At 40.3% G+C, this 27,576-nt stretch overlaps 1 protein-coding gene across 7 annotated transcripts in view; it reads right to left on the reverse strand.

Annotated features, from left to right (window-relative positions):
* The window catches only part of LOC104147946 (uncharacterized), a 69,506-nt gene that overhangs the window by 12,561 nt on the left and 29,369 nt on the right, over window positions 1-27,576 (reverse strand). For 5 of the 7 annotated variants that reach the window (XM_068938939.1, XM_009680891.2, XM_068938937.1 and 2 more), the window contains exons 5-8: window positions 24,099-24,185; window positions 21,923-22,061; window positions 20,792-20,892; window positions 5,230-5,331 (exon numbers count right to left, since the gene is read on the reverse strand). In XM_068938939.1, coding sequence (XP_068795040.1) covers window positions 5,230-5,331; window positions 20,792-20,892; window positions 21,923-22,061; window positions 24,099-24,185 — 429 coding nt within the window. The remainder of the gene's footprint in view (window positions 1-5,229; window positions 5,332-20,791; window positions 20,893-21,922; window positions 22,062-24,098; window positions 24,186-27,576) is intronic. The other 2 variants (XM_068938936.1, XM_068938935.1) reach the window with 1 other exon arrangement.

Genomic DNA, 27,576 nt, shown 5'->3' on the forward strand with positions numbered 1-27,576 from the left:
AGCAGGACAGTAGGCCATTCCGTTGCTTTTTTTTTTTTTTTTAAATCTGATAGTGTTTTTTATAGCTCTAATAAATTCTCAAATAAATTTTCCCAGGCTACAGCAATACCTGCTGAACGTAATCAGTTGATTGTATGGTCTTTTAATTGTCTCATACAACTTCTCAGCCTGACGGACAGCTCATTCAGATAGTTCTGAATTACTAAAATGTTATATTTACTATTAAAATTATCAGTTACACCATATTTTGATCTGCTTTCTGAGAGAATCTGCAGCACTTCAAAATATATTTCGTCTTCCTTTTTTCTTTTCAATGTCAGTCTTCCATTTGGAATACTAGCTGCATATGAAGTAGAATACCTTTGCCAAATTTGCAGCAGAAATAAAAGATATTTTGAATTTGCAGGTCTCTTAACACTACCATGAGATGTCACTATAGTTGCATAAGCAAGAACATGCAAAAAATTTGAATCCCCCTTACAAGAAGCAATTGTTCGATTTCCCTGTATGGGCACAAATAGATTTCCTTATGCTTAAAGCATGTTTAAGTGCAACTCTTTTTAGTCAGAAAGCACATCTTAGAAAAAGCACTCCTACGTTTAAGGATCTGACCCTAACATAGACTTTCAGCATCAATGTACTTAGTCTTGATTTACAATCTTGCAATTAAATGAATGTAGTTTCTACAGGCATGAACAACTACTGTTTCTGTTTTCTCTTCATCCATTTCCTTAAACACACTTTAATGTGAATAGAAAGCGCACAGAACATACTAGTCCAAAATGAACTTTTGGGCCTCTTGAAGACATATGGAAGTTTGGTCCCTACAGCGACTGCAATTCCTCTATATGATCCTTCAGATTAGCCTTTCAATTACAGTAAAGGGAACCAAAAGCAACTTCCTCAAGCAAAGATATTGACCAAAAGTTAACACCATATAAATTAATATATAAAAAAAAAAAATCTACCTATTTGCCGTGGAGCTGTGTTACAGTTACTATGGGAATGGTAACTATGAACTTCCTGGCTAGCGTGTGATCAAAATCCTAACTTTTAACGCTGCATTAATGTGTTTTTTCACGCTTGTAAGACAGGTTTTAGCTTTAGTTCAGGGATTCCCAAATGGAATAAACTGTTTCCCCTGACATTCATGCTCGTATGTTAAACTTAACCAAAAAAAGGTTAAAGAAAAAAAGAGAGAAGAATAGCTACATAGAGAGGAAACCATACACTTTGCTTACAGTATTACCTTCAGCATTTCCAGACTCCCTCCCTTTACATTCAAACTGGTGGCCAATAGCTTAATGTACCTGAGACAGCTAATTAAAAAAGGAAGTGGTCAAAGTCATGCCTTTTTGTAGACTTCAAAGGTGATCCCTCTCCTTCCTCCTCTTTACATTTTACTGTCTGGCTTTCTGCCCATCCTGCAGCTGTTGGCTGAGCCTGTGTTTCATGGCGTCAAACCTGCCTCCTCACGGTCCATAAAGTTACAGCAGGGATCGTGATATGCAGGTGTGGAAAAGAGGGAAGTGCAAGATGGGCCCGTTAATGATTTTTCTGGCACCCCATGCTGAGCTGCTGAAGAAAGAGAGCAGCTCGCAGAAGGCAAGCGACTCTTTGTTTGCAAAGGTATTCGAGGCCGTATTACTGCTCCCACAGCAAAGGTGTTGGGTTTTCACTTTAAGGGCTGTTTACAGAAATGATTCACCTTTTATACAGCTTTTAAAAAATGCTTTGAGGCTTTAATTGGGCACAAGAGTTGCATCACACCAGTATGAAAACTCTTACTTTTCATTTAACCTCCCATTAAATCATTCAATGATTTTATTCAATGATAGGCAGCCAGTTCCAATTATGTGAACTTCAGAGGGGAAAACAAAAGTCATATCATTTGGGGCTGGCTTATGTCACAAATTTTAATCTGGAATTCCTGCATCTATTTACATTGGGGCAATGAAGGCAGAAGGGACTGACTGCTGCTGCTGCTGCTACTCTTGCAAAAATAAACAGGATAAAGCGCAACAGTTTGCTGTTCTTAAAATACTAAACAATTTAATAATTAATAGCTAAAACTCTTAGCTTATAAAAATCACTTAAAAATCTTGACCACTTAAATCACTTAAAAGCCTTCTTTATTTTAAACACTGCTGTTGCCTGAGCTGCACCCAGCGGATCTGCACGCTCACCAAAGAACAACTTTAAACAACTCCAGCTTGAGATTTTCCAAAATAGGTGCCTGAAATTAATTGCCTACAGGCAACATTTTTGAGAGTGCGCAAGTGACAGAGGGTATTCTGTGCCATTCAGAATCAATGGAACTTAAACTTGCAGATCTTGAAGTATGGCCCAGTTTTAACAAAATGTTTAGTGCCACAACTTCCTACTGAGGTCAGAGCCTGAACAGTTGCAGCTGGGCTTAAACTCCATTCCCAGGCCCATAGCTGGCTATAGCACATTCAGCTCTTCTGCAGCCTCTAAGTCCTAGGTCCTCTAGCACCCTAATCTTTAGGCATCTCTTCTTTAACTAAGGCCCTTTGCATCAGCATTTTAAAGCTGGGCAGTATTTTGGTGCTAATGACAGATGAGCAGATAAGGGCTGAGGGAAGCAGGAGTGAGCAAGGTATTATGAGGGGATAAAAAGTTTAACAGGAGCTACTCAGGCAGACAAGTGGAGGCTGCATTATCATCTCTGCTGCTCATCTGCACATCAACTATTTACTTCAAAAGTTTAGCAATCTGTAAGTTTGCTAAATATAAGAGAGCTACAATTTTTAATTCTACAGCTCCTAAAGATATAGTTAGTGTTGCTGGGCACTGCCCAAAGCTCAAAGATGTAAATCTAGTTCTGGACCTCCGTATCCATCTGGACCGAAAGGAGGGATATGCCCCCTACGGCAAGTAGCAATAGATGAATTTCAGGCAACCATAGTACACATTTTTTTTTTCTACTACCATATTTCCTTCAAACAACCATTCCTGATACAGCAGTTCCCGGAAACTTAAACCAGGACTGGAAACAATCACAAACCTGAAGAAGAGGAGAGCCAGCCCCAGATGAGCCAGAAGCAGGAGCATCCTGCCTCTGCTATCACTCTAACATTTGCTTGTGCTACTCAGTGGCAGCTAGAGCTATATAACATAGCAGGAAATTCCTTAAAAAGGTCAGTATGGATGAGAATGGAGCTTGTAGTTTGCAACACTGAGAAATGCAGCTTGGTTTCCTTCATGCCTGCAATTAAAACTTGTTTAAAATTGTCATGGCAGGGCTTTGCTGGAAGGAGGATCTGCATTAGGCTCACTTTCCAAGGAGCTTTAGAGAATGAAGTGCATTTGTTTCTGGCTGCTCCTAAAGCCAGTTTTGACAACAGAAATTCAAGGGAACTTTGCACATGTAAGATGCTGTCTCTCCTCTCTTCCAGTAACAGCCGTGGTAATGGTGCCAGTACCTTCAGTACACAAATAAAACACACACGTTGCTCATCCTAGGACTCCACAAAGATGGGCTTGTACCCAAAAAGCAACCGAAACAAAGCTCAATACCTAATTCAGGAAAAGAACTGGGAGTACCCATGTCGAGCAGCAAAATGGAGAAAGAGACATAGTGGAGGCAATAACCCCATATATTTTTTGCTAGAAACTTGTTTCCCAGCTGTTAGAAGGAAGAGTAAGGTGAGCTCATGAATAACTGCTTTTTTGACCACCAGACTTATCGCTGCTTATCCATCCCACAGCAGTTTGTAATGACCTCCCCCTTCTGTTTGAGGGGATACATTTTAACAGCAAAGTGTGAGAAACAAAATCTTTTAAACTCAGCAGAATCTCAGTATGCTTTGTGTGTACTCACAAGCCACCTAATTACATGAACTGGCCTTTCTCATCATGCCTGTGACACCCAAAAATGTCTTCCCAAACATATGTTACATGGCTCATGAAAACTACTCTGTCATCAGCTTTCCAAGAAATAAGTTCTGATCTTGCAATTCTGGAGTGCCATAAGCCAGGCTTAGTGATTGCATAGCAAAATAAAAAATGCAAGTTAGAAACCGAAAAGTGGAGGGATATTGTACTTGGTGGGTGGGCGCGGCAGAATGCTATGGTAAATTATCTGCTCTGCCACCCATCTCTTCAGTGGCCCTCAGCCCTACACAGTCTTTGTGCACCAGAACTCCTCTCTGATGGGGATGGCAGTACAATCCCCGTCTCACAATGAGGGGCTGCAACAAAACACACATGCAATGATCAGGATTATGAGGTGCTCAAATATTAAAATAATTGAGGCAATAGATTTACCTTAGATTAATTTTCAGGTTCTGCTTTTCTCTGGAAATCTGTAGGTTTCTTTAGTTTGAGATTCCAAAACTTTTTTTTTTTTTCTGGGTACTGGAAGCAACAGTGAGAGCCACAAGCAACATCTTGGTTTTTGCTGCACCACAGTCCCCTTTGAAATGCCTCAGATCACAGTCTGGGAAAGCTGACTACAAGCCTCAAGAAGGAAGTATCTCACTGTGTCAACTCCAGGTGTGCTCACTGCACACCTCCACAGGCATTCAAGAATGCTGTCTGGGTTCAGCTACTGAGCATCCAACTGGAGCTGCTCTTTCAAGCTCGCTCTGCCACCCTCATCTCTGCTTTCCCCATCCCACCTAGGGGCAGCAGCAACTGCAGCTTCCAGCCACATGCCACTCTGAGATGATTTGTATACCACCAGTGACATATACCACCAGCTGAAATCCCTCCTTACGTGCAGAGCATGGGCAGAATTTTCACAACTCAAGTGATACATTACCCTCCTGTTGTGCAGGCCTGGACTTCCCCTCTTATACCTTATGTGCATACAAATAAAGTATGATTAAAACCAGAAACTGGGCATTGAATGACTCGGTAAGATTTTTTAATTTAGAAAAGACAAATGAGAGAGCTATTAAAAAGATAGTTATAACAGAACTGCCACTTTAACAGGTGGGGATCTACAACTTAACGAACATTTTGCCTTTTAGTTCAGATAACTTTTCACTGCAGAAAAAATCAGCTGAGAGTTTTGAGGCCAAACCAAACCACTCACTGACTTATGAGTAACTCTGCATCAAAACGGGTACTAATTGTGACTCCAGTAAGGCCACTAGAAACATTGCAGACAAACGCGTCCTTTATTCCATACATTCAACTCAGTAGTTTTACAGAGAAAGTCAGCTGAAAGGACTCAGCAAGGGCTGGGATTTTCACACTTACCTTAGGAAATATTTGCTCAGTTTCTTTTTGGGACTTCATGTGTTTACTTGGATGATGAGGTAGAGGTTGGCAGCACATTGATTCTGACACATTGGCTGAGCTCTGTGAGCGGAAGAAAAAAAACAAGTCAGAAGAATGTGTTTTCTAAATGGGATATTCAACTAAAAGCCCAGCTAATTATGTCATTAGGGTGTATTTGCCCTTTGATGTGCCATCTTAAAATGCCTCTTCACCTGAAAAAAGGTAACTAACTTAATGAGCAGGACTGTTCTACAACTTATTCAGATCAAACTCCATTTCATTGAAAGAAAAAAGACTGTTGAACAGGACTGCCTTCCAGTTTTTCCATCCTTCACATCTTTTCTCATGCAACGTTTTCTTTCCATTGGGCTGGATTCTGATCTCATTTACATCAGAGTAGACACAGAATAAATGCTCTAGTTTCAGCGGAACAGGTCTAGATTAACATGAGCATAACTGAAGCAGCCCTTTCACAGTCTCTCAAGTAGAAGATACTGGCAAAAGGAGGTCCTACTCCCCCCTGCTAGTACTTTTACAACCATGCAGCGAGCCATATCAGGAAACCACCTCCAAACTAACCTGAAAAAAAAAAAAAAAGCAGCAGGGGGATATGACTTTCCTCCAGATCAGCACTGAGGCGTGACTCCCCACACAGGCTGCATGAGTTCCAGTGACAGCACAAGCAGGGGTGGGCAGGGGGGCAACACCTTCACTTCAAGCAGCACATATTTATTTGAATCCAAAATTATTGTGAAACCACAGTCTCGGTCCAGTTAGCAAACGAAGGAAGTAAACTAGTAGAAAGAGCAAAGAAACGCTACAAAGGAAAAAGAAAAGTGAGTACTTTTTCTGTTGGTTTAAGCTCTCTGAACTGGCTCACTTTGGTGTCCGATAAGCACAAGCAGGAGACCAAGGACAGGAGGGAAAGATGAGCAGGACTTGGATTAGCTGTTATAATATATAACAGACAATAGCTGCTAGATCTGCCTAGCTGTAACTCCAGACTTTCCCATACAGCATCTGTGGTAAGCTGGTAAAAAAGCTCCAAAACTCCCCAAATGATTTTTCATTACTGACTAGGAAATTACACTGCTTCTTTCTGACACCTTTCATAAAGGGTAGGAAGGCAGGCATCAAGATAAAAGATCTGGTTCAGAGGCCAAGAAAGCATCAGGGCTTGGAAATAGAGATCTATAGTCTTGGCAGGCCTTGTTATCCCTTTCAAGTTAGAAAAAGGAAGAAAAAAAAGAAAGAGTACCCTAGTAATCTTTGTGCAAAGCCTGTTCTGACGAAACCTTAAACGCAATGTTCTTGTTTACTCTAGATGACTATTACACTTCCACGAGAACTGCAGTGGTTCAACTGCATTGCTTCACTGTTCTTCTCAGTAACGACCTTCAAATCACTGTTGGTCAAGTGGCTGCTACTGGCAGCTTTCAGGAGATGAATACGCACAGCATCGTGTTGGAGTTCCAGCAGCACCTGGCTCTGGCTCTGCTGCAATCAGCATAGGAACAAGATATTAGAGCATTTTCACTTCCAGGCATAAGCCAGAGGTGCAGAGGTTCATGAAACAAATGAGGCAGCAAAGAAAACCTCTGTCACGAGGTAGGTTTGGTTTGGATCAGTTGATAGCAAGTTTTACACAAAAGTTCAGTCAATGCCTTGAACAATTTGCCAATCCTGAGATAAAACAGCTCATTATAATGATTTACTGAATAAATACATAATGAATGCAGTCATTTTTTCATTATTTGAGAAGATTACCATTTTGATTAGCAGTGATAACTTTGTGGATGCAAAACAATTTGATATTATAAGGGATTGGACTTAAAATTTCCCTGTGAAATTCTGATTAAAGATGCCCTTGACAGATTTAGAACCGGTGTGTTTAGACAGGCAAGTTCAACTAGACAACACCCTGAACAATTTTTTCTAGATTTGAAGTTGGTCCTTCCTAGAGCAGAGACTGGACTGGAAACCTCCAGAGGTCCCTTGTAACCAACATTTTTTCTATGTTTTTAAGTGCATATAGCAGTGTATTTGACCCAGTCACCTCAACAGAGGCACTGTGCTTCACTCCGGATAAAATCCTGAGGGATGCGTGGTATAACGTGGCAAGACAACTACCTCGGGTGACCCTAGGGCAGCTGGAACTAGGTACCTATACTCAGGCAACTGGGTTAAAGCCTGTTGTGGCCAGTGGAGCCTTCAGTCAAACATGTCTTCTCATCAGCATCATGCTAGGCCAGTCTACATGTTATAGTACCCTCTGGGTTACGTGGGGTACATGAGGGTAACATGAATGCAGGTATATAGCAAGACCAAGGTCATGTCTCCAGCCACCTTCGAGCACGGCAGAGATGAAAAGTGACTGTCCACACCCATGTACGTAAACACATCCTCAGAGATGGCAAAAAATGGTTTCTCAAGAAGGACTCAGCATACCTCTGGCCTATCCCAAGAGAAACGTGGTTGAGAAATGCTGGTGAGCGTGTCAGTCAGGCCAAGGCTGTTTTGTGACCTGAGAAGAAACAGAGCGTTGTTGCTGCTTAAGCTTTCAGGCAACATAAATTGGTGGGATGATAAAAAAGAGGCAGGCTGGCCTGTGGAGTCACCTTGCTTACTCATCTGAATGCGTCAGCTTGACAGCATGCACTGCAACACAGCTTCATGCTTACCTAGGGATGAGGAATGCAGGTCATACCTACAGAGATGGGATCAACTCTGGAAAGGAATTGGGAATCATAAAAGATCAAAAATGCCCCAGGGGCTCTTTATGAGGTACTGAGAAAAGAATCGCTAATGTGATCCTTAGCTGAACAGGAAACACAGTAACTAACAGTTGGAAGAAATTTTTCATCTCTGCACATGGGTACAGCTCCTAAAAAAGTAACAAAAAAAAAATCTGAAAAACTGGATTGTGACAGGACGAAGCCAAACATTTTTAATTGACTGGAGAAAATATCTCCAGTAAGAGATTTAAATATTACAGTCAATTTCAATGATAAAAAAAAAATTGAAAAGTGAGTTGAAATCAGGATATAAGTAACACCATAGGGAAAATATTCCAGGTACTGAGTAGCTCTTTAAAATAGCAGACAAAAGCAAGAGCAATGAGTGGAAGAAGATACCAGAAGGAACTCCAAAGGGCAACAGAGCATACATTTTGAACAGAGAGCATCATTAACTGCTACTACCAAGCAAAGTAAATGGATTTTCCATTTTTTGATGCCAGCCAATCAAAACTGAACACCTCTCTGAGCAATCTATATCGGCCAAACACAAGTTACTGGACCTCCTATGTGGTAGCTGGGCAAAATGTAATTGACCCTTAAACAGGAGACCAGGTCAATAATCTGTCAGCTCCTCCTGGCCTTTAATCTTTATGCGTAAAGATAGGATTAGATGAGGAGACGTCAAGGAAAAAACACTCTTTGAAGTTCTAAGTCTCCTATAACTATCAGGCTAAACGTTATGTAGTTACAGAATTTGCAAAATAAAGTCACAGTCCTAAACTCTTGGTTAGAGTTCTTCCAACTACAAGATTCTTACTCTTAGTCTAGAGAAAAGTTTATACTACTCAAAGACTATCTACTTTTTAAAACTGGTCTAATTAAAGAAACCTGCAAACAATCTTGTCTATGTCTTTTTGACCACATAGTACAACACAAACTACTATCACAAGAGAAAACAACTACAAACATCCCAGCTACAGCAAGCAGTTTAAGTAAGAGGCCAGCTGAGCAAAGAGAGAATGTAGTGTACCGGCCTCTCTGACCTAGTGCCAGATGTTAGCTATATATTGTAGTTTGTAAACAACAAAGTAGTTCTCTCTCTGCAGAAATCCAGCACAGCCTGCAAACGAATTAAAAACAAGAAAAGGCAATTATTTCCAGCAACCTCTACAAGCACGTGCACCCCGTAGTTCTCTTTTGGATTCATACTGTTCTACATTCAGCCTTAACTCTGAGACTTTCATAGTTTTAACTGGGTATGTTTATTCTGACAAAACAGAAGTTAAGGAAGGGTCAATCTCAGAGAAAATATATCAACTATAACTTCCATAGCCTTTGTCAATGTATCAGATATAAGAACTCTATTTAATTTTGGTCCTGTGGGGGGAGTGGGGGGGAAGAGAAGGAAAAAAAAGAGAAGGAAAATCTTACCAAAATGCCTAGCCAGTATGCTTTAAAAAGGGAAAAGGCTAAACACTTGTAACATTTATATTTCCTGTATACAGGAAATGAGGGGACAAACAAGACATTCAAGACGGAAATGATCATGCATTCTACCTAGCGTCCCGAAAAAGAGGAGTATGAATGAGAATTGATTTTTATGCTACTTGCTGTATGGTCCTGCAAGTCAATGCAGATCCCCACTTCTGGCTTCAGATCTGTTTCAGCAGAGATTTTTGCACTCAGCAGGCAAAGTGTGCCAGCACTGGAGTGAGCAGTGTTATCGGGTGTTAGCTGCAGCACTCTGATACATCCTTGAGAACTAGCACATCATTAGTGATACCCTCACAACAGAATGTGTGGGTCTTAGGTCCATATGCCAGACAAAACGAAGGATGCTTTTTTAAGAGAAAAAGAAAAACCAACCCAAAAACTTTATTAACTGTTCTTTTAACTCTTCCTTTTGCATTTGTTTTAAGCACTCTTATCGAAGTCATCAAAAAAGTTTTGATAAAGTGACTCTGTATGCTCTTCTGCAAAAAAAGAGCACAAAAAGTGCCTATTGATTTGAAAAGCACACTGAAAGAAAAATTAATAGGGAACATATTCTGCAGTGCAATATAGGGTATTACAGATATAAAGTCTGATTCTCTTGTGTCTGCACCTCAGGCAGTCATTGCCACCTCCCTAAATTAGCAGCAGTTTACACCTACTTGCTCTGATATAAATGACAAGACAAAGTGCAAGGTGATAGAAAACAGCCCTGCAATGTATAGCCTCAGCCAAACACACCTGCAACCCTTTTACAGGGCAACCTATATGTTACACTACGCCTAACTCTCTGTATATGACAATGATACTAATAAGTTATATGGAGCTACAACACAAATGACACATTTTCTATACTGGGCACATGAGAGATTTGCTAATGACCAATACACAAACAGCAAAATGCCCCCTTTCATATTTTAAAATGCGATTAGAATGTAACATAATTTTTACATATCAGGCTATGTATTTTTCAGCATAGAAAAATAATGTACAAAAACAAAAGTTTCTTAATTGTTCCTATATTCCCAAAACTCATTTCTCATCTCATCTCTCAGAATTTTGTGTCCAGTTGGGAGTTTGTTCTTTTGACACAGCAGAGGCAGAATCCGGCAGTTGTCGCGACAAAGAAAACAGTGAGAGTTCAGACCAATAAAAGAATTGTCAGCACAAAGCATCACAGTTCTTAGAGAGCACTTTCTAATTCCTGCAGCCAAGTACCTGTCCCAGTGACACAGCTTCATGAGCACACCACAAACTACTACTAGATTAAATATGAAACTCCCTGACCACACCGACACGTGACCTCAGCAGTTACTATTTGCAAACTACATGTGTGAATAACCCCACCCTACATTTTCAGAAAGAGAAATGACATTGTGACTTTCTTTTTTACTATGAGGCTGCTGAAGGCATCAAGACATGTGGTGCTCCCCTTGCCTTCCTTATTTACACCCGTAAAAATGAGCTGGCATGATTCTCCCCTTCTCCACATCTCTTTACATATGAGTAACCACTTCGGAGAGGTCAAGAAACTGGCAATGTCATGAACTCCTCCGCTCATGGAATATTTTTGATTAACAACTACAGATTTTTTTCCTGATTATCAAGTCTCATTCCAGAGATACTGGAAATACTTAATTAGGGCCCATACTTCAAAGGGCCCATCTATGCAGGGGAATAACCTGAATAACTTTTTTGTACCAGCTCTGTTTAAAGAGGCTTACTCCTTAACATCTCCAGCTCTTTTAAAGGAAGTTCGTACTCAGAAAGGCCACCTGTGAATTCATCATACATCAGCTACTTTACACTGACTTCCACATGGATTTTTTTCCATCCATAATCCATCTACTCGACAACCAGCATGCTAACACAGCGGGGTCTCCTTTGAGTAAGCTTCACAAGAGCACCTTAAACGCTTAATGAAGAATAAAGCTTAATTTCAAACTGAGGCCCAACGCGTGCTCTGCCTCTGATACAGTTTTTGGGGGGAAAAAAAAAATTCTTCACTGAAACATTGTTGCACTTTAAAATCAACTACCTTAAGTGTTCTAAGTAAGTAGTGATTTTTCATTATCAAATAATCCTCAAACTCCATTCTTATGGATCTATTTTACATGCATGCTTCTATTTCCCCAAAATGACACGATGGCTGATTTTGATCCAGACTCTGGCATCTACTGCTGTACACCTAACTACGTTTGCTGCTGATGTTAACAACCTTAAACTGAAGTGAGTATTAACTACCTGTTAATCTCTACTGCTGTATCAATAGATTTAAAACAGGAATGGCTGGTGTCTAGTAGACTCTGGTTTGAGAATTAGAGGTGCAAGTGGAAGACGGGCTGGAAAGGGAAGGAAGTTTGTACAACTGATCAGATTTTTCTGGCTGTCAGTGACTGCTTTTCTGAAATTTCTATACCAAAAAGTGAAAGGCTATTTTGGTCGAGGTGGCAAGGCTGGTCCTCTCAGAAGACAGTCCCACAAAAGCCATTCCCCATCAAGAGAGGTTGCATCTCTTCCTGCTCCTGCACTGAGGGATCAGGCCCCCACATTCATGCACTCCTGCCTCCTCAGCCTGAGGCAGGCGCATTTCCGTGATGCTTGAGAGGAGGAAGAGACAGGGGCCTTTTCAGCACAAGAGGCACCTGACACAAAGTGATACTGCTTAGGAAAAGGAAAACTGCTTGCAGCATGCAGAAATTTGGGGTTTTATTTTGCTGTGATTAAAAATAGGAAAGGGAGGAGAGAGAGGGGAACGGTAGTCTTCACCTACTAGCATTCAAGTACACTGCAGTATACACTACAAACAAAAAAAATAGGTTCTAGGCCTTCTTTGATTCTCAGACTTCTTCCTCATCCCTCTGAGGTCTAATAATCCTACTCACTGTCAATGCCCCTTCCTCCCACCAGTGTATTCCTCGACCCAGCTTGGCTACTTCCTTTCCACCTCTGTGCATCATCTGTGATGAAAACTGTATGTATGCATCTCACTCAGTTTTGTCCCCTCCTCAGCCCCATCACATGTGACACTACATTTTCTCCTTCCTGACTTCTACCCTTCATCATCATCTTTCATCTGCTTTGAGGCTCATCTTGGTTTTGGTCCCTTGTTTTAAAGTTACCTCTATGCTGTAAGGTAGAGATATCCAATTTAGTTTTAACAGGCACGTTCAGACACCAGTAACAGTCTGATCTGAGCTGCATGGAGTAAGTCAAAGGCACTTCTGATGCCCAAGAAATTCCTAACAAAGTTATCTCTATGTTATATTGCAGCCTAGCACATATATGGATTCCTTGTCTCCTCTAACGGCTCCTCATTCTCTTCTGTCTCTTGCCTCCTGTCTGTGAGAGCTCTTCAAAGCTCTATCCTGGGTCTCATCTTCTGTATCTTATCCTCAGGGAGCCTCCACTCTTCACACTGATATCACTATTACCTTTAGGTAAATGGCTCACAAATCTACATCTCAATACCTAACAGATCTCCCTCAGTTTAGTCCCATATACCTAATAACATTTCCGATGTGCTGCCCTGGAAGGATGACAGTTTGTCTAATGCTAAACTTAGTATTACTGAATAGCTTCTATTCTTCCTTCTGTTATATCCTTTTCTCCATTCCTATTAACAGCAATATCCTTCCCACTTCTGAAATTTTTATTTTTTATACACCTGCTTACCAATGCTGGAATATTTCCTGTCTTTCAGGTCTTCCTTCACAATATAACAAAAAAATTTATCCAGACAGCCAACATGCTTGTCCACATTTCAGTCACCTCGGTCTATGATCAACATTTCCTTCTTCAGTTCTTCCCTACTCCTGTCATTCTGGACCCGTGATGGACTAAATGTTATACATGCATCACACTTCAGGACTTGGTGCACTCAGACACAACAAGTTAATGAGTTCACAGCAGCTTTAATTACATTAAAAATGAAGAGTAGCAGCAATAACAAAGAAAGTTGCTCCATATCCTCTATGACCTCCTTCCCTTACTGTAAAATTTCCATTTCCTGCCCATTATCCCCAAACTCTACACCAACAGCTGGGCAGCACTCACTGGCTCATTGCAGTGCCCACGCTGAACATACTGTCAAAGTGACAGAAGAAAAAGACAACCTCAACTTGCATTTCAGTCTTTTCTTCAGATTTGTGCCTCACTGACTCTCCTGTTTCCAGACACCATTTTTCACAAATCTTTTCAGAACCTAAATGTATATTTCAAGCCTTAATTTCCCTGTCAAACTGAGATGAAACTGGCCAATGTGTTCAAAAGTCACTGGGAAGACAAAAGAAGAACAAATAGACAGCAGGATTCCAACAAACCTCACTTCCTTACGGAAGAGTCAGACTGAAGAACTCCACGCTACTTACTTATACATTTAGTTCCTTCCATTTATTTTACGCCAATCCTATATTTTCAGTTTTTAATGCAACACAGATTTTTTGTCTTGATGACATACCCAAAAAACAGTTCAGAATGAGGAAATGGCTACTGAGTAGAGAGCGACAGAGCTTCTGGCTAATCAGCAGACACTCCAGCACTTTGTGGGGTACTTTAGGACAGCGTGACATTAACAAGGCTCTTTAGTTAAAATAATTCCAGTGAAAGAGGCAAAAATTACTATTTTTAAATAGTCGGCTTTATATATCTATAGACCCCTTCTAAGTATTAGATCTAACTGTCCTTCAAGAGGAATGAAATGAAGGCTACCGATTCAGAGCATCCTGCTGTTTCAGAAACGTAATACCCACTACTTTGTACTTGGCATTTTCAATGCTTTCTTCACGTTAGATTACAAACCATTTTTAGGGGCAGTCGATGCTATGTCAATACTAGTGAAATAAGCATGCCCAGGACAGTTTTCTAGCACAGAAGCTAAGTGGCAAGGAACAGTTCATGCTCATGCTAGGAAACTCTCTTAACCTTCAGACCAAAGCGTCTGTACGCAAACCGCCTATCGGGAACAGATCCTGGAGCACCGCGATAGCCCCACTGCGCTGTGGGACTGCCCGGGACAGCACTCCTTGGCACAGGCCAAAGTGTACCATTTAACAACACATTCCCATGTCCAGGAATGTATTGATTAACTAAGTTGTGCATATGTAAACAAAGATTACAGACTGTAGCTCTATGCCAGAGATGGATTTCGTTAAAACTCTAGCACTGTTGAACTGCTAAGTGCATACAGTTCTGCCTAGATATGAAAAAATATTATTTGTATAAATAACCTCTAAAAACAACATCTATTTTCTTGCTATTCAGTTTAGTGTCTTTCACTTCCAGGATTTATTATGAGTAGTGACTTTACCCAAAGGAAAAAATATCTTCTTACCTACATTTGAATTGTTTTAATAACTGTAATTTGGAAGGAATTTACAAGAACAGTTTATTTGTAAGATATTTTACATACTGACTTTCTCTTCCATTTTAGGACTCAGGAATAGCAGGAAAATGTAAAAACTAAATTTTGAAAGTAAATTATATGATGCATTACATATTCTGAATCCAGTTCTCCTCGATTTTAGCATTATTCCCTGCAGTAAGGCAGTAGAAGTGTTCCTTTTAAAAAGAATTTTAAAATAATTAATTGCAGAGGAAAAATATTTTAAGTATTCTTTTTTTACTTCATGAGGCTGTGGATCTTCATCTAACCTATAACTGAAGCTCATCTTCAAAACAAATTAGAATTGAAAGAGGATGTGTGCATGTGTGTGTGCATGACAGGAGCAGGGAATCCAAGGAGAGTGAAACAGTACTAACACTTACAATGTTTGTATGTACGCACCGAAGAACACAAGCAAATCTCAATAAAGAGGTTACATATATATCTCTAAGCATGGTGGGCAGGAATACAAAACCAGGAAATGCTCTAGGCAATGTCTATGTAAAACCTATACTGATTGTCTCTATCAGTTACAAAATGCAGATACATTTAAATTTAGTGCCAGTTTGTGAGTAGACAAGGCCTTTGATTGAAAATCATTTGCATTTCATGGAGAAAAAAACAAAAACTCTCTGGGCGTGATTCTCCACAGACTTGCATCCAGTTGGCTATCTATATGCTCGCTTTGCACAGGCACAACGTTATCACTGTGAAATTGCTCTCTATTGTAACTACTCATAACTACTTGTGTAAATAGAAATATATTCCTAAAAGGCAAAATACTAGAAAAATATGAAAGAATATAGAAGCAAATCTGCATATGCCCCATTTTTCCCTCCTGTTTTTCCTTCCCCATCTCAAGAACACTTTTAAGATGTCACAAACCGGACACACAAAAGTGAGCCGCTCCATTTCAATCTTTGTTTCAATTCTTTAAATTCTTGCCCTGAACTTTTCAATTTCTATACAGTATAATTATTCTAAAAATACCTTGACTGAGCTACATTTTCTCCTGCTGTTATTCTGCCAATATAATTGCCTGAAAAGGCTAGGGTTTTAAAATTCATTTTCAAGTTGCCTTTTCCCCTTTTCATGTATAAAGGCTGTCCCTTCATTTCTCTGCTTTATTTTTCTCTCACATGTTTGTGAACAATCACTTCTGCTTCAGTCAAGCTTATAGTAACAAGCACTGAGCCAAGATATATTTGTCTTGGGTCATGCAAACAGGGCCTATGTGGCCTACCTTTAGGCTGGGGCAGGATGAAAGGGCCACCAGGCCTCCTCACGGTTTGGTGACAGCTCCACTAATCCTCCCTTCGTTTGGAAACAATTACAAAAAGTCACCTGAAAGCATCTACAAACAAGCCTCTCTCCAAAAGCCAAGAGAGAACTTTACCTCGAACATTCACTACTGGTTTTCTAATGTCACTTACACTGGTGGGAATTCAGAGTGCTCTCACCTAGAGAAATCGCTTAGGACTTACTCTAATGAGGGCATGACTTTGCTTCCTTGTAGCTAAACCAGACTAGACAATAGCTTATGCATGGCCAGTGGTACACAGAAAAGCAAATTATTCATATAAGGTTTTGTTTTTTTTTTTTGGTTAAAGAGAGATACAAATAATGCTTCTGTGATTTCACTTTTACTCTGTCTATAGGATAGAATTCACCTTTCTCCCATGCTGCTTTTTACCAGGTCCATACATAATATAAAAGTTAACCTAAGTCCTTCTAAAGGCTGGAGCTGGTAGCTAAATCCTATGACAGCCCTCTTCATTTAGGTGAATTTTATGCCTTCTAGAAAAAAAAAAAGCTTAAAGTAATTTTAAGAATGGACAAAATTGTAGTTTATAAAAGCAATATCTACCCAGACAGTAAAGCAAGACAGAAACAAACTTTGCCTTAAAGCTACTTTTAATGGTGGTGGCTTCCAAGTAACCCTTCCCATAAACCGATACAAAAATATGAAGTAGGCCAGGCCCCTCTGCCATTAATCTCAGCAGTTCCCTAAGAATTACTGAGTTTCAGCTTCACTGAAAGAAAAAGCAGAGTAAAACATACTTACCCAGGCTCTTTTCCAGCCTATAGCCAAATGATACTATTTAAATATTTTTAAAGTACACATGTACAATAGGTCAAAGACAAGAATTAAAGTCAGTCAAAATGAAGCTCTAACAAGTCCTAAACTCCAATGCTAAACCCTACTGTGATCTCAAGTAACTGTTCATTTCTTTACCAACCAAGGCTTGCTGTTGCTCACATGGAGCAATGGCTGAGATAACTGACTACAAGATAGGAAAATAGGATTTTAGAGTGCTACTCAGTGGAGGCAGAGATGACACTAAGGTAGAGGGTGGACATCAAGAGAAGGTGACAGGCATTGCCCTTTCCCTTATCGGCAGGCACCCACTTTCCAGTAGTTGAGGCAGTGCTTTGCCCCAAAGTGCCCTGCTGGTGCGGCACTGGCGGCTCAGACAAGGGTGCAAGCAGCCAGTGGAGCAGTGGGATGGCTGGGGGATTCTCCACACCAGGTGCCACAACAGAGGTGACCCTGCCACATGGGACTACCGCTGGGAGGGGGTGTAAGCAACGCACAGCTGTTGTGCGGTGATGACACTTCTTTCCAGCCCTGGAGGTGCTAAAGGGAAGCCCTGGCACTACAGGGAAGGTAGTAGTGAGGTGAGTTGTCAGCGTCACAGCTGAGAAACAGCAAATGGCAAGTGTGAACTAATGGGAGAGCTTAAGTCTCTTTTCACCACCTTCCTTGTCCCTTCTCTCTGCACCAGGCAAACCCACACCTGACAATGATCTTTCATATTCAGTTTAACAGCAGGGACCTGCACGACTTCAGGGCTATCGGGGCTTCACTTGTAGGGTACACACAGCACATTTCTCTCCTGTCTAACTGGGAGGAATGAGGTTGGGTCTTAAGCATGGGCAACAGGCTGAAGCTCTCTTCTGATCAAAAGAGAAGCGGTCATCATACCAGACGAACCAGCTCTTCATCACCTCACATTTCGGGCCCACTTCAAAGCCCAAGCCTTTCTGTTTAAATCCCTTAGCTAAAATTTAGTGTGCCACCTGCATTCTTAAAGACTGTGCTGCCTTAACAATGACAGCAGCTGAAAGAGACCCAAGGGAAGTCTGCCTGGAAATGACTGGCTGTTAGCAAGCACGCTCTTCAATGCGGAAATGGTGCTATCTCACCAGTTTCAGGGTGCTGTGGGACTGCTACCACTCTGTGGGAGAATAATTTGGAGGCTTCGCTCTTCAGGCAGAACAGCAACTTTATAGAAAAGCTATTCACTTGCTGATTTTGTTACTGTCACCTAGATAAAAGTGATGAATACATCAGAAATTGGGAGAGGGGAAAAAGTTGTTCTGATGAGTAGTATTATAGTGTTTGATTTCAGTTCTGAGAAGAGAACAAAAGCTGTATCACGTCAGAATATCAAATGTTGTCTCTCTCATGGCATGGAGACAGATAAAAATATTTTAAAAGTTAAAATCAAAAGCAACTAAAGATGGTTAAAGTTCTGTCTCAAAACATTTCCTAACCCATGGTTTTTTTTCCCCTCTCAAACCAAATGAACTTATTTGAAGGAAAATTCATTTCTGCTTCCTGTTTCTTTCCATACCTCCTCACTGGAATCAGGAAAAAAAAAAAAAAAAAAGGAAGAAAGAAACAGTGGGAGTGAGAGAGAAAAATCTCAGCTTCTCTTACCACAAAATGGCCTTAGCAGACCAGATATACTAGCCCTCAGCTTCTTCATTTACAAAACTACTTTACCTTGCACTAACATTGAAGGAGTCACCACTGATGAATTCTGGCAAAGTTGTCCAAAGGTTAAAAGTAGTCTACAAACACTCTGTGTACCTAAAAATAAAACTTTAAGCCCCATAATCAAATAGAAAGGATGAAACTGTTGACTTCATATCCTGTAATTCCCAAACAAAAAGCATGTAACTTTTCTCGTCTTTCAAATTGTTTCACTGTCTAGATTATAGTTTGACAGCTAGGCTCTAAACTTGCAGAACACATTGAGTAGAAAAACTAGCAAATATAGCAATTTATATAGCAAATTATATGTCCAAATCAGATAAATTCAAGCACAGGATGACTAGCTGTGTATGTGCATGCAGCAAAAAATCTGGATTTAAGATAACAGTATTTAATTTGGCCAGAAGGGACTGAAGCCCACCACATTTTTCATCCCTGTAGTAAGAGCATTCTATTTTTGTCCCTTGCAATATAGATTAACTTAGTGTGTTCAACATGTGAAATACCTTTTGGACAGAACTGACTTTATTAATTAAAAGACAGATGGATGGAACCATTGAGTTCATAATCATAAGACCATGTTTGACTTCTCTCTAGAGCATGCAGTACTTATGACAAGAATGCAAACCGCAAATTAAATTCTCAGTTATCCTCAGCAACCTGACAGACTGGCCCAAGAAATACTGCTAAGTCTAGCAGATTGGAAGAGCGATGTGTTCATTGCACAGAGGTGTGAAGAACGCAGCCCACCCCAGCTCATCTCACAGGGCGCAGCTGGTGAACTGTACACAAAGAGGGGAAACAAGTGGATTGAGGGGAGGAGGTGAGAAGGGGCCTGGGGTAAAATTGGAGATATTTTTGCCTTCCTTCATGCCCTTCTGCTGTTTCAGCCAACCAGTTTTCATTGCCAACTTATCTGAAAAGTATTTTCTATCCAAATCATTTTCTGTGAACAGTAGAATCAATCTCTCCAATTAATATAACTGGAACTAGGAGTACTACTGAGCATCCCGAAGACTTCACACATTGTTCATCACTCCTCTTTAAACATGCTCTTTTTGCAACATCAGGCCTTGGACGGTTTGTGCTTAAGTTCTCATTCAAAAGACTAACAATAAGTAGCAAGGCAGCCATACCAATAAAGCTGCTTCTGAGCATTTACACCCCCTCCCTCCCTGTGTCACTCCTCTCCTATTTATATCCCCTCAAACTCTCCTTGCCCGAAGACCACCTAGTTTTTGTGTGGAGGACAGAAAACCTAGATACCTTCACAAAGCTATTCTTTAGCTCTGCCCTTACTTCCGCCTAACAGCAGCGGCAGGTTCCTGAATCTGATACAGCACTTTTCTAGCCTGAAAGCACCACCTGAATGTTAATATTTTTGTCCTCTAACTCTTGACAGTTCCTCCCTTTTCCACCATAAGGCAGTGTTATTCCTGTGGTATAAAGCTGGACATGACTTGACTCTCAAACTAGCAGTAAAATAGAAGGACCATCACAGGCCCTTAGAAGAAAAGGTAAGGGTGTTAACTCTTGTTCTCCATAACTAGGTAGTTACAATAACAGAGGTCCAAATGCAATATGCACCTCTTCCTGCTCAACAAGCATGACCTCGTACAACTCCCAGCTGACAAAACCAGTGGCTGCAGTAACCCTCTACTGCTCCAGGGCAGACGCATCACAGAGGCTCAGGAAAAGGCAGATGAGCAAGTTTCTCACGTCCACGTTTAAAGCAGGCAGCCATAGTGGTTAGGAACAGTGCAGGGAGGGCAGGGAACAATCCAATCACTACTGGGCACAAAAACGCTAGCAAAACCCCAGTGAAGCTATTGCTTGATAGGCAAAAATACTGCTCTACTGGGAGAACTTTCTGTTTTCAGGAAATACGCATCAGCAGAAGAATTTTGGCCTGTATAAGCAACAGCTTTACCTGAAGTACAGAGATCTTTGACACAGACTGAGCAGACCCCCTGAGGCACTGGGTCACCTGCCAGAGCAGACTGGCTCACAGCACGTGCTTCCACTATTCTCCTGTGCCAAGCAAAGCTTAGATGCAAGGAGAAGCAGCCTTGGATGACTTAATCTCAGTCTGAGTAGCACTGTTTGAAAGCACAAGCATTTTGTTTAAGTATAACATAAATTGCTTACTTCTTTCAGCTTCCCATATCTTTGGCTTAGAAAAACATCAGTTGGCTGTGCTGTACTGGTTCTTACAGGGACACGGGAAGGCAAACTTTTGGAAGCAATCACTGTAAAGTCAAAACAAAACCATAACCAAACCTTCATTGTTGATTTGTGACAGGAATAACAATGGTTTAGCTATAAGAGAGTTTTCTAACTCAGGTACCCAGTCTTCAGACTGGTATTTATCACCTTTTTTTTTTTAATTTCTTAATATCATAGTACTCACAGATTTGTATAAGACAAGAGACTCTTCAAACTATAAACAGAGTATAAGTGCAGAGTAATCTGTGCTCAAGATCTAGAAGGCGACTGAGACATCTCTGTATAAATCAAGGGATCAGTCTTCATCAACTACTGATTTTCCCTTAATTCATAGATGTGGCTGTCTTGATTTTACAGGCAAGTTTAGATTAACGGAATAGGTACAGTGAACAAAGTACACATCTGCAGGATTGTGGCACAAATTAAGGCACAAAACAACATATGAGTGTAAAATAAATAGGGAAGTGGTTAAGAGAGTCACAGTAACAAAGACTGAGAATACAATCTACACATTTCAATCACTTTTAAGAGGATCAGAAGGAGTAAGCCATATTTAAGTGATCACGACAACCACGAGTCAAGGTATTTCTCATCCTAACCTAGTAAAGATTATTATACTTAACCACTTTCCTACTGTATTAGATTCAGTCATGAAAAGAACTTTTTCAAAATACATGTTACGCAAACCAAGCAGACTTTCCACACACTCTGGCATACAGACTTCTCGCTTATTAAAAGAATCCAAAGAAGATTACTTTGAATTTTGGCGTTTCATATCTCTACTCTTCCGTTTTCTGGAGCCTGAGATACTTTTTGCTTAACAAGCATAAATAATGTGATAAATTGCAGCATCAATCTGAAGGGATAATATCATGTTGCGGGGTTTGATTCTCATGTGACAAAGACGAGCACTGTTGCATTCATTTTAATAAGTTACACCCTTCTACATCACTTAAAAGTCTGGCTTCTTCTCTTGCTGCTGCTTTTTTTTTTTTTTTTTAAAGCTAAACTGCGTATATATTCAGATATGACCAAATGTGTAAGAAACCCAACTTTTTGATTTTATGTCCTCAAGTTTTCCTTTGAGCTGTGAACTGTGACAGCTCTGGGGAATCAGAGTCCAAAAGTCTTCACAGTCCTGTTGGTTCTTTAAGACCCCACACTTAATCAGTTCATTCTGTAGTCCTACAATCTAGAAGAGAGAGAAAATAAAAATACTAAATTATTTAATACTCAAAAAAAAAAAAAGCAAATAGCTTGGTAAATGCCTAGAGATGTGTTAGAAACATACTGGGGAATAATACCCTAAAATAAACTTAGCCTCTCCTTCAAGATGAGGCAAAACCTGTTAACTCCCATCTCCAGTGTTTTTGTCGCTGTTTTGGTTTTGTTTTTTGTTCTTTTAGTCACTATCCCTCTTCGAAGGGGAAAGCATCGTAGGTACCTCTTTTTTCTTATAGAAAAAAAATATCCCTTTCATGTCCCTTCTGGAACTATGAAAAGGGCTCCCATCTTAGTTAGATGTGCCTTCCCTGAGGTCAGGCTGCAAAGCAGAAATCTGCCTCGTTGCCTGTCGAGAGTATTGTTAGAACCAGCTTCCCTCCCTTACTCTACCACCCAGACAAGCATAGGATAAATACTTAGATCTTGATATCTAAATCCCAGTCTTCTACACTAGATGAAATTTCCTTCAGCTCTAAGCAGTTCCTAGAATCCGTGCCTGATAAAGGAGAACTCCAAATGGCATTATCTGGAATGATAACACTGTATTATCATGAAATAATTACTCTGCGGACAGTGCACTGCAAAGCGAATGAGCAAAACTCGTACAGAAACAGTACGTATATGAAACACAGCTGAAATAAATTGAATTCCTTGATCACCATTAAATGTTATGTCTTAGATTTACTAAAAATTGCTTCAAGAATCCTCCAACTACATACAGCACTTCCTCGCTTCTTACTGACCCAAGTCAAGTATTGTTATGTTTGAAACCAAAGGTTGTAATAACTGACTGTGCATAAAGGGATGTTAGAGGGGTGTAGCTGTTTTCCTTCTAAAATAAGTGATTCAATCAAAAACAAACAAACAAAAATTTAGGATGACAATGTCTGCCTTTATTCCAAAAGGAAATATTCTTTCACTTTCACGACAGGTCCATTTCTCAGAGAAACAGACCACAGAAAAACCAAGGTTTTCCAAGACAAAATATGCTATATTTTGTTGAAACCTGCTCCCAAATTCAGTCTGGTTTGCCTCTGAGAACATCTCGAACACTGACAAATCTAACACGTTATAGTACAGAAGTTGTTTTCAAACCAACTTTATCACTAACAAACTGATTCAACTCTTTGCAATTATATTATGTTTCCATACATAAGCTGTGTACACATATGGAGCGATTGCAAAAATCTAGAAGCTTTTTCCAACACAGATATGCAGATAAAGAATCAGTTGCTAAAGTGAGATACAGGTATTTTTTCCTCAGAAGTCTGAGTTGCTCTTTAGGGTTATCGAAATTAAACTTCCTTCAACATCATCCCCAACATCCCCTCCTTCCCCCCCCCCCCCAAAACAAACCCAAATAAAACAAAACCGTGTAGGAGAAATAGATGAGTCAAGATTATGGGATTAGGATGCTTTCACTAGTTCTAATCCTTTCTTGATCAGTAATGAGTATACATGGTTATCCGCCACAAACTATTCAGTGTCCTAGTTAAAAATAGCAGTTTCACTCCTTTTCCCTGCAGGGAGGTGTTCGCACCATAGCTGGCACTAACAGGCAGTCTCGTTAGAGAGACCAAGGAAAGAACAAGCAAAAGGTCTGAAATGCTGAGCTGGGTAGTTTTAGTCCCTTTGGACCAGAACAGATCAGGGATACCGATAAATCAAATCGCTGCATCACAGACAGTAATTATTTTTTGTAGGTAAGTTCTAAGCATGCAAGGTTTCATTTTTTGTCATTTTTCACAGATCATTCACAGGTATTCCACAAACATCGAGATTTATGGGAGAAATGAACATTTTAGGAAAATAGATATTTAATGAGAGACTGATATTATTTAATGCATTTTTTAAATGTCTGACTACGCAGAGCCTTGTAGCAGACGAACACCCAGATGCTCATACTTTTCTCAGTTATATAATTAATATACATTATCACAAAGCAATTAGGCAATTTTCCAATTTAAAAACAGTATCAAAAGCAAATGTAACTTTTGAAGCATACCAGGTAATTACAGGACTGAGGAATAGACTCGAGGTACTTAGCATCGTGAGACAATTTGCAGTATGGCACTTGATGTCCAGGGATACACTTAAAAGCAAAATAAAGTTTTGGTCAGTATTTTTTTTTCCCCCCAGTAGCTGGGAAACAAAGCACAAAACAAATGACAAGTAAACATTCAGCCACAGGAAGCCATTAACAACAGTGGGCACCAATTAGGACCCAGCAGGTATTCTTTACACCGCCTGGTGCTCTAGCTCCTCCTCAAATACTTTGGCATAACACTCACAAACTCAGGCGTAGGAAACAACAGGCTGTTTCATTTACTCAGCAATTTGTAGCCACATATTCCTGCTGATAGGCCCATAAACCTGTTTGTAGTCTTCTTCTGTTCCCCTTCAAGTTTGTGTCATTAGAAACCACAATTGCTGTCTGCCCAAAGAGAATACTTTTCAGGAAAGAAAATAAAATTGAGATACTGTGATCCCTTTCCTTTTTGTCTCTTTCTTTTTCAACTTCTCTTCGGGAAGGGACTGCAGGACACAATGGCTGACTTCAGGAAATCCAGCTCCTGGAAAGAATATTTGCTAATTCCCAGATTTTTCAACACAGACATTATTCTTTCAAAGCACAGATTTTTGAAAACACAGGGAGAAAACATATTATTCTTAAAATTAAGGCATGGCTTTAACTAATTAGTAAAATACATTCTACTACTGCAGCCAAAAATATTCCATAAAATGTATATAATTTTAATATATAACAACTGTAAGATATTTTGTATCTGCTATCCAAAGAACCTCAAGAAATTATCCAAGCCTTTTAAAGTCACTCATAAGTTGTGCTTCACATCTTCCCTTAGGGTAAAAGCACAAATACATTCTTACCTTTGCACCTTAACCTTGTAAAACTAAAAAAAAAAAAAAACCCACCAAAAAAACCCTCAGGTTGCAAACTCCCAAAGCCAAGTTTTGGCCACTGTTTTGCCAACATTAAGAAGTACTTTCTTAGCATTATATCACTGCAAAAATCAGAGGAAGGTTGGAATCCAGCCCAGACAACTGGAAGCCTGTTTCAGTATGCATCATGATAATAATGTGAAACGGGTGGAAAAATCCACTCAGCTCCACCAAATTGATCTTTTCTTTCTCCCTGCCAACAGCTCAGGTGATCCCACCAGCAACTTCTGCTTCCATCATTGCTGCTAGATAAAAGTTGACCAAAATATTACGATCAGTTAAAGTCTGATATTTTCTGGATGCTTTTGGTGTTAAAAGATAGCAAGGAACATACGAAAGCAGACTGTTTCTGCATTAATTCAGAGTTCCCCACGTCAGTTCAGGCTCCTGCCTTTCAGATATGCCTTTCTCTCTTTAATTTTCCTTCCTTTTTCATCTTTATTTTTTTCCTGTCTCTGCTATGCCGAGAAATCAAAGGAAACATCAGCAGACTAGTGAGTTTCCAGTAGCACCTTATGTTAAATCACCACTGGATGTTCGCAAAGCGTGCTTAGCTGCTTCTCAGCTGGCTTCCTACTGGCATTTCTACTGATAGTTCTTACTGGAGTTCCCAACTCCAGCCTGCCAGAGCCATTCACGTACGGTCCCTGCATGTAACAGCCCTCTCACCTGCACTGAAAATCATCGGTGGGCAGCAGGGTAAACTCTGCAACAGAGTTCCCAGGACTCCTATCTGATGGGCTGTGAAGAGTAACCGGCTAGATACCTTAAGCCTTGTGATGTGCATCTTAGTAGTGACATACAGGCATGCAGTATAGAAGCGTCCTTGTGATTCCCAGGAGTTGGAAGCCCAGAATTTAGAAAGATGATCTGACCCCTCACTCCCTATGCGTATCCATGGCTCACCCAGACAGCGTTCATGTCTTGGGAAGCAGCTAGCAAACACCGATTACTGTGACAGCACTACAGCTGAGCTCTCACCAGGGCTTCTCTGCAGCTCAGCTCTTCAGGGAGATGACGTAGCCACAAAAGTACAGAAATTCAGTGCCTGCCTGTTCCTCTCTGCTCAGTGGGGGAATCAAGTGCTGAAGAGTTTTTGCAGCATTTGTTCCTGGCGTGCTTGAGGACAAGAGCTCTGCATAACTGGAAATTAGTATACTCAGACTACAGGTATTGCGGTTTCCTGGGAATACAGAAAAACACTACAGAAGGGGCACAGAAAGCCTAAGCAGCTTGCCAGTTGCCACAGATCTAGACCTATCACAGAATTTAGCAGAGGTGAAAGCTGCTGATCTGCAGCTCTGTAACTGCACACAAGCTCAAACGTTCTCCTTCATAGCCAAATGCATATGGCTACGGTGGAAACTTACCAAATTTTCCCTAACAAGGATTACTTACTCCATCTGAGAGTAACTCAGATCAGCCTGTCCCATGTACCAGACTGGTGGAAGTTTTACAAATTACAGTGACATCTACCCCATTCCTCTCTGGGAAGGGAGCTACACTAGCTGCACGACTGCGCTTGCATATACAGATTTCAGTTCTGTCTTGCTACTTCTCAGAAAGGAATTTGGAGGTAAATCATATAAAATTATATGCTCAAGTACCGATCATTTATGTGTACACAAATCCATGCACAAAACTCCATTTAATACCAAAGACTGTGGTTTTTGTGCAACTATATGCATATATATCTAAAGTAAAGCTTTCAGCACTGACAAGACATCTTTGAAAACTACAGTTTATATGCTGAGAACAAAGGAGGTGATCTTCCTGGTATATAGCCACCTAAAAGTCAGGTGCTAGTCTAAGCCAGTCATATAGGCTCCTGTGGTCAAGCAAGAGAGATAAGTGCCTCCAAATTGCAATTTATCCCATTCTAAGATAGGTGACTAAAATAGGTGAGATGAATCATCCTGCCATTGCCATCAACCATATGGGAGAGGGGGTGCCTTAGATGAGTAGCTTAGGAGGAATGCTTAACTTTTAACAGCTAATGTTAAGAGGAATCCCATGCTATGACGCTAGGGAGAATTATATAGATTTACAATACATATTTGTACACACTTGCAAAAATTTCACACTACAGTTAAATTATATTTGGGCTTATGAAGAAAATCAAACTTTACACTCTCTAAGAAAAAAATCATTACAGTTGCCATCATACAAGTTGTAGGTCACTGTTTGACTCTATTGCAGTCAGATTTTTTTTTGTTTTTGCCTGTTTTTCTAAATAAAAGAGGTTCACGCAGCCACATTCTGGGTGTTAAGGAATTATTTGTTGCAAACCTGTTAGCTAATTTTATTCAAATATGAGAGACGGAGACAGAGGTAGATTTAAAAAAAAAAAAATCTAACAGATTTTGTGGCAGCAGGTTACCAAGCAAAGGACAGATCCATCAGTGCTGGCCAAAGGAAAAAGGCCAAAACATACTATCACTCCAGAGTACAAAGATGAAGTCCTAAGAGCCATCTTGAGGCACAAACCCACAGGAGAAACTTCTTTGTCTCTCTGCTCCACT

Source organism: Struthio camelus, chromosome 3 (assembly GCF_040807025.1).
Source record: "Struthio camelus isolate bStrCam1 chromosome 3, bStrCam1.hap1, whole genome shotgun sequence".
NCBI lineage: Eukaryota > Metazoa > Chordata > Aves > Struthioniformes > Struthionidae > Struthio > Struthio camelus.